The following is an 8,416-nucleotide window of genomic DNA, read 5'->3' on the forward strand; positions in this document are numbered from 1 at the left end:
TTATGAGTGGGGATTCCCGTCCGGAGGTCCTTGGTTGCCATCCAGACTTGATCCCTGGGCTCATAGGAGGGGGTCTCCACTCTCTTGTGGTCTGTGGACCACGGGCATACGGGTATTGGTAGTGGCATTAGCTTACCCGAAGGAAGTGTTCTGGGGGTCCTACACTGGTCCTTGTCTATATGATGAAGTTTTTATGCATTCACATGTTTCTAATAATAGTTCTACATAAAACCATTGACCTTTACTGTGAAACCCATGAGGAACCCATGGAGGATAATTGAAGACTTGTGATTTCAGAGTAAAGGTATAGTTCTACCCTTTCCACTAAGCTTGCTGGATTGCTGTTGTTGTAAAGCATTCTGTCAATCAACTGCTGTTTACAAAACTAAACTGTCTGTAGTTCTCTGGCTAATTAAGACTAAAGAAAATCTATTTGTTTAAACAGCTTTCTTTTCTTATCCCTAATAAAAAGATGGCATAATGGTGATCATTTAAGCCATGACTGGGTTAAGCAGCTCACTGTCAATTAAGAAAAGGAAATACTGAGTGAATGCAGGTGGATATCATAATATTAGTCTTTCTACTGTTATGAGGATGTGCATGTTAATGGGCAATAAGCATTATTTGATTATATATCATTATATATGATCACAGGGATTATCTGAGTAGCTCTAAGTAAAGGTTTCCCCAGAAGTAAAAAGAAAGATTTTTAGACTTAATAGACATTTAGACTAATATTTGACTTTAAACATCAGAGGCATACATTCACCACTCCGAGACTGTGTTGTCACCCTGGATTACACACCTTAAGTGCCTATAATATGATTATTCTATATGTATAATATACCTATAATATGATTATATAGTAGAACACATTTTGGTTCATTGCACAGGATCAGCCATAACTACACACCCCCTAGAACAGAGAGCATTAAGGACCTTCTTCAAGGTCTAAACAGAGGCAGTTTAGTAAACTCAGATATCAGACCCACCACCCTGTGATCAATAGCACAGATCTCTAAATACTGAGAGCCACTCATCTTGGTTTCTATGGTGTTTATACTTAGACTCCTGGACATGTGCAGTGCTTAAAACCTGGCACACATTAAGCAGGGGGATAAATGAAAGACCCCCCCCCCAACATAGTACTAAGAAAGGCCCTGGGTCTCTATGTATATGTCTACTTCGATGACATCCTCAACCTCATCCTCATACAGCCAGTCTCTTGAGGAACACATCGAACCGGTCAGGCAGGTTCTCCAACTGTTATTGGGAGCTCCTTGCCCTGAAGCTTGCCCTTGAGAAGTGGAGGCACTGTCTTGAGGGGGCCAAAACCCCCTTTGTGGTATAGACTTGACAGCTGTCGGGTGGACTGGGAGGGATATGGACCTGAGGAGCAGGTGCAGTGGACCTGGGGACATCTGGAGCTGTTTCTAGGTGGGGGAGTCCTCTAAGGGGTCAGTGTGTGCTGCCGACTACCAGCAGAGGGTGACAGAAGCAAGGCACTGTTATCCAAGGGAACTCGATTTGCTCTTGCTCTCAACTAAAGCAAAAAAGCTGTAGTTCTCAGATTAATTACAACAACTTTCTTTTAAAACTGTGCAAAAAAGATACTTAACCCATCTTTCTCTAAACAACTTTTATAAAACAATATAAACAATAATTATAAAAACAATTAATTGAAAAGATAATGATCATGATCATGATCATAGATAATGATCATAAAAGCTCCTTTTCACTTTTAAGGAAGTAAAGAACAGAATACACATCAACAAAGTAGTATGTGAATGCAGACAGACCAGACTGTCAGTGTTTTCTCATGTGCACTTTCAAGAAACACTCATTATCACAAATACTGTCTGAGCAGCTCTGAGCACTGGGGTTTCCCCAAACTATAAGAAGAAAGTCTGAAGAAAGTTCATTGCATAGACCTGATAAAGTTTTTTTTTCTTATTGTTGTTTTTATTCTTATTATTAATATTATTAGTATTCAGTTTGCAGTACTGTAGAAATCCATTAACTGTTCTTCTTAGACTATTTCCTGTAATTAACAATATGTATAACTAATGTTTAAATAAGCAGTACTAATTTGTGTGTGTTTCACAGTACACTTCACGTGTACCTAAAGTGTAAGTATAGTAAAATGTGTATTTTTTTCTTAGACACTACTGTATAAACTCAGATTTCTTGTGAACTTAATAGTATTAATTTCTAAACTCAGTGCTATTTGTTCTTAGACTCACTTTGGACTCAACAGTATTTATTCTTGGACTTATTTTGGTATTAATAGCATTTGCACAATTTTAAAACGGTCTTGGAATAAGTGCTATATTTAAACTTGCCTTGTCTATGTTGTTTTGATCACTTGTCCTGGTTCATGGTCTTGATGGTATTTGTACTCAGATTTGACTTGGACTCAATACACTGACATTCGGTACTTGGCTAGCATTGCTTTTTTTATTTTTCTGCCCAGCTATGGTCATTTACAGAATGAATATGTTAGCTGGTAATCCAGTTTTCATAAAAGATGAAAATGAAAGACTAAAAAGATACGTTACAACCCAACAAGACATCATTTTTTGTATGCTGGTTTGCTTAGTGTACAACATACAACATTTAAAATACAACAACTAACTAGACATTAATCTGATGTCAACAATGATGTGGTAAAATAGTCTCTCAATGCAGTCCAGCCAGTTCAGCACAGCTGAAGTGCTTTGATGTTCATACTGGGAAGTAGATTATTTACAATTTGCATAAAAATGCTGTCAGACAACCTTCCAGGTTTTTTGGGGGATTTACGTAACAGTTTTTACATGAAAAACCCCAAGACCTCTGTCAGATTACTGAATCCTATAAAAAGAGCTGTCTAACTGTGCTGTGCTTATCTGCAGTGCTGTAGATGAACCTGTAGACTACAGGTAAGTCTTGCAATTAAAAAAAGTTAATTATCTATATTAATTGCTACTAATAGCTTTTGCAGCAAATTATCCACAATGTGTTCTGTATTTTTAGGTTTATTTTTTACTGTAAAAAAACAATGTATTCCTTAAATAGTCTTGAGCAATATGTCTTTGAATTTTGTAGCATTAAGGAAAAGACTTCCCAGCATTATTTGCATCATTAATCTTCATTTTAATATTACGCTTAAAAATAAAATTCTGATACCCAAATGGAAAACATAATTTTCTGAAATTGTATCTAATTTAATTTTCTCACATTTTCTATCTTACAGAACGAGGATGGTTAAAGATATGGTAAGTATATGTTAAGCTACCCAATACCTTTTTTAACCCAAATGAAAAAAAAATACATATCCGCGCTGTCATGTCAAGCCTGTTTTCCATTTTTGCTGTTTTTCATGTTTTTGACATAATGTGAATCTGGCGATTTTCTGTCCAAATTGCATGATGAACAAACCAATAGAAATGCTCCAAAATTACTTGGAATCAAATATTTTTGCATTGACTTTCATTCAATGTTAAGAAGGATTTTTCCTTCTCCTGCAAAGCTGCTGTTTTAGAGCTACATTGATTTTATCGCATTGGTGATATGGTTCCACAGAGTCAAGAAAAGTTGACAAATGAATGGTCATTTACCTAAATATTTTATTCATACTGCAATCTATTCTCATATATGCTCTATAATACTACTAATCTGCTGTGTACAACTGGTAATAATGCATATACGTCTCTATACATTAAACTAATGCAAATATTAAAATTCTAATGGGATCTTTCCAATTTAAATATATCTTCCACTGCCACTTACCATCAGTGTGTTGTCCTTTCCCTCAGGCAATATTTTTATTGATACATTAATGCTCTGTCCTTTGGTTATATACTTTGTTTTACTTGCTCTGAATTCTGAAGACCATTTACTGAACTAGCTGTCTGGGCTCCACTGTGTTATACACTCCATCATATCCATAGGATTAAACCATCATTGTTTTGGGAATATTAAGAATAAAGCCTTACTTTAAAAATGCACTGTTAGGAAATGTCCAGTGAGATTTTGGGTAAAGCAACCTCAACAATTTAACTTATTTCACTTATAGTATTAAGACTTTAAATGTAATGTGTTTGAGATGCTCTTATGCATGTATATAAAATACTAAACATTTATTTTTATGTTTATATATTTGCACAATGCTACTATTTGCCTTTCTGGTAGATGCTAACTGCACTTTGTACTCGTACAGAGCAATGACAATAAAGTTGAATCTATCTATCTATCTATCTATCTATCTATCAATATTTAAATATATGTTTAGTACTTTAAGTACATGCAAGCTTAATGTATTTTTAAGGCAACGGGTTAAACTTACATAAGTTTAACAATGGTGGGTAGCTGGAAATATAAGATTTCAAAGAAGTGTACTTTGACACACTGTAAAAAGAGAAACCATGAAAAGAAATATGTGATAACAAGCAATTAAGCTATTCATTAACTATTTAAATCAAAATGTTAAATTCAAAGGATTTATTTGAGTTAAATAAACCCAGTTTAATTCTTTGTTACCAAATGAAGTGATTGTTTTAGGATAAACAGGAGCCACCTTTTACAGTCCATACAAAATGCCTGAAATTAGTTTTTTAGAGGTCTATATGATCTTTATGGGGCTATTTCTTGCTATCACATAGGTCATTCAAATGAGATATACATGAGACAAAAGGAATTTAAAACAATGTGTATATTCTTTCAGCTGCTGCTGGTTCTAGCGCTCCCCCTGCTGGTGAGCAGTGCTGAGACCAAACCTATTAAAGAGTTCCTGCCGCTGGACTGTGAGGACATTTTCAACAATGGGTCCATCCACAATGGAGTGTACACCATCTACCCAGCAGGACCTGGGAAAGCAGTGCAGGTGTACTGTGATATGGGCTGTGATGAGAACGAAACCCACAAGGACAGGAGATGGACCGTGAGTGGACGCCTTGATTGTCCAGCACTGGTTGAGCGTTTAGAGCTTCAGTGCAGTGTTTCTCAGCCCTACTGTATGATCTGATCTCCAGGTGATTCAGAGGAGAATAGACGGCAGTGTGAACTTCTACAGACGATGGCTGGAGTACAAGAACGGCTTTGGGAGGCCAGATGGAGAATACTGGCTAGGTGAGACACAGCACTGCACTTTCTGATTGTTATTTAGTAGAGAGAAATGGGTTCTTCACCCCTGCAAAGTATTACAGGGTTGTAGGTGACAGGGGTGAATGTTTTGTGAAAAATTGCCATTCTATGATAGCACATTTATACAAAAGTGTCATGGAGACATATTTATGTGGTCAAGGAGACTTTGATGTTGCTTTCTCAAAATAATGTCAGAAAGCGGAAAATATTTTCAATAACTTAAATTTTTACAGGGGGTTGTGACAGTGTGACAGGCTTATATGAGGGGTTTCTAAATATTGCAGCAGGAAATATTAGAAATATTTAAATAACCTAAGATTTCTGAAAAATTAAACTGTTAACAAACTAAAAAATGCAATATCATGTTTTTTTGTATATATGTACTCAAATGCGATGTCAGTCCATGCATATTTTTTGCAAAAACACAACCTTTAAATGTTTATTTTATTTATTTTTTGCATTTGTCTTTGGCATCACATGCTGAACGTTAATCAAGTTAATCAAGTTTCAGTAAAGTAAATCAGTTACATTTTACTGATTTTCTTAATTAATAAAATTAAACTCATGACTCACAGACTTGAAGGGCACCAAATCCTGAATCCTGAGGTTGCATAGTACTTATTTTAATTATAGTTTTTTGATAGGAAAATAAATCACTGTTGCAATTAGGTAAGAAAGAAGTGATGAGTATAAAGAGTCTAACAGACGGCGAGGAAGTGGAGGAAATCTCACAAAGAATAAGATCAGGATGGAAAGCGTTCAACTCGGTGAAGGACCTCTTCAATTGCACAGTCTTGCCGCAGTTCTATCAGGACCTAGAAGATATTTTAGTCCCCAAATCCTCTTACATCATCGTGATGGGAGGCTTCAACACACCGATCAGAAAAGGACAACAAGGTGAAAGGTTTGTGGGAAGACTCAGGCTCAGTGAAAGGAATTTGAGAGGCGAACGACTGGCCACCGTGGCGGAGGCTAAAAGACTATATGTGGGGAACACTTTGTTCCGGAAGATTAAGATGAAAGAGCAGGAAAGAGGTCCATCTATTCTGGTCAGTGAAGGCAAGAGGCTCTCAAGTTGATGAAGAAAGGGAAAGCACCAGGAAAGGACACCAGAACATTGGAGAGAAGTGTTGAAAGCTAGAAGCTGCCTAGAAGAGGGAAGAATACTCTCTAAAAGAAAGAGTCAGATACCATTCTGTTGTACAAAAAGTACATCGAGAACGAGTCTTAAATATATAAGCTGTTCACATCTGGAGGAGCAGCAACCAAAAGAGTAGGTGGGCTTCAGAAGGAAGTATGGCACGGTAGACCACATATTCAAGTACGGGCTGCCACTTTGCATTGCATACGTCTGCGAAGTTGGACAGCATCGAGATCAACACACTGATGCAAGCCCTCAAGGAGCAAGGAGTTGTGGCCCAGTATGTGAACCTCCTGAAGGAAGCCAACACCAGGTGCATCACAGATGTGGCACTGCTGCAATCACCCATGCGCATCCCAGTCTCAAGATGGTCATGCAAGACATTGAATGAGACGGCGGGCTGAAGATCTATGGCGAGTTCAACCATGCCAAGACCAAATACATCACCAGGCTCGGCTCTCGGTATAATCGATGAAATAGAGGAGGTGGAAGGCTACATGTACCTCGGGCAGGAGGTAAACATGAGACGCAACTTGGTGAAGGAAATCTTACGAAGAATAAGATCAGGATGGAAGGCGTTCAACTCGGTGAAGGACCTCTTCAATTGCACAGTCTTGCATGCGATGCTATACGCAAGTAAAACTACGGCCACCACAAGGAGGGAGGAACAACGACTGAGAGCGATGCAGGGGGCCATGGAACAGTCAATGTATGAAGGACAATATTGCGGAGTATTGCGGGCTGGCCATGTCTTATGGTATCTGACCATCGGTGGACCCATGCAGTTGCCGAGTGGTATCCGTGTAAGTGGAAGTGATGTCTACAAGGCGTTTGACAGACTGGTCGGTCAAGTGTCGAATGTAGGAAATACGAGATCCTAGTTCTTGGATTTCTTGGATTATACAAAAGCTTGTATAGCATGCACTTTAAATACGTTTACATAATGTCAACATTTCAGTTTTCTTGGTAAACGTTAACCGTAACAGCAAGATCTACCTACTCCATGATAAGAAGGAACACAGGATTAAATGAATTACTTTTCCAGACATCAAAAGACATGTGCTCCCCCGTTAATCTTTGTGTTACCAATAAAGTCCTAACAAAAACCACTGGCTTTTACGATAACGTTAAACATGCAAACGTAGAAGTTACATTCTTTTTATTTTTCAGTTTTCATAAAGTCTGGGTTGGGGGTGAGACCAAAGTAGTAAAGTATTGATGTTGAATTTGATTAATTTGCTGCATAACATTTTTGGGCGATAACCAATATATATTATTTCTAACAGGAATTTGTAACCTGGGGACTTTACTCAATCCCCCTATTATGTTTTCTGAACTGCAGGTCTGGAGAACATGTTTCTGTTGACGTATGTAAATAAGTACGAGCTGAGAGTGGACCTGGAGGACTTTGAGGGAGGCAGTGCCTATACCCAGTACACCTCCTTCTCCATCGATCCAGAGACCTCCAACTACAAACTGCGCATCAGTGGCTACGTCAATGGAGGAGGAGGTGAGCAACATGTTAAACACCTTTATTTGACCTGTGGAAGTTTCTGTTTTCTTGTCAGTAGTCTTCTGACACGATGTATCCTGCAGGTGATTGTTTGATGTTCAACAACGGAAGGGATTTCTCAACCTTCGACAAGGATTACGCAGGCTGTGCCGACACCTACAGTGGAGGATTCTGGTACAATTGGTCCCCATGTCACTACGCCAACCCCAACGGCCAGTACAAATGGAAGGTTTCTGGTTCGTCATACGCAGGGGTTTTGTGGCAGTGCTGGAAAGGATACGGCTACTCTCTGAAGTCCATTGCGATGAAGATCCGCCGACTGTCTCTGGATGAGGTTAATGGCTAGCTTCATCAGCACAGGTTTAGAAGTAGTGGCATAATTTGCTGCCAAATGACTTCAACCCATTTATTCATTCGACTCTTAAAATGATGGATTATTTACCCAACTGTAAAAGCTGATTTCTGATACCTGAGCGGTGGTTTAGGGCTGATCTCTGAATTAAACAAGAATGAGCTGGTTTATGAAGTTTGCTAGGTACTGTCTTGATGGGTTTGATACAAATGTTACAAATGTTCTTCATATTCTTCTTTTTGTGTTTTTAATCACAGAATTCCAGAATCAATAATAAATACTTTGT

The 8,416-nt window shown here is 38.2% G+C and overlaps 1 protein-coding gene across 1 annotated transcript; it reads left to right on the plus strand.

Annotated features, from left to right (window-relative positions):
• Positions 1–3,242: 3,242 nt before the first annotated feature.
• On the plus strand, positions 3,243–8,124 carry LOC140535603 (microfibril-associated glycoprotein 4-like). The gene is made up of 5 exons (XM_072656999.1): positions 3,243–3,257; positions 4,706–4,921; positions 5,013–5,109; positions 7,608–7,775; positions 7,862–8,124. Exons 1-5 carry the CDS (start codon positions 3,243–3,245, stop codon positions 8,122–8,124), a joined length of 759 nt encoding a protein of 252 aa, XP_072513100.1.
• Positions 8,125–8,416: the final 292 nt, after the last annotated feature.

Source organism: Salminus brasiliensis, chromosome 15 (assembly GCF_030463535.1).
Source record: "Salminus brasiliensis chromosome 15, fSalBra1.hap2, whole genome shotgun sequence".
Taxonomy (NCBI): domain Eukaryota; kingdom Metazoa; phylum Chordata; class Actinopteri; order Characiformes; family Bryconidae; genus Salminus; species Salminus brasiliensis.

Coding starts and splice junctions, on each gene's coding strand:
- LOC140535603 (XM_072656999.1), top strand. Junction 5,110..7,607: donor AGATGGAGAATACTGGCTAG/GTGAGACACAGC, acceptor TCTGAACTGCAG/GTCTGGAGAACATGTTTCTG. Junction 7,776..7,861: donor CTACGTCAATGGAGGAGGAG/GTGAGCAACATG, acceptor TGTATCCTGCAG/GTGATTGTTTGATGTTCAAC.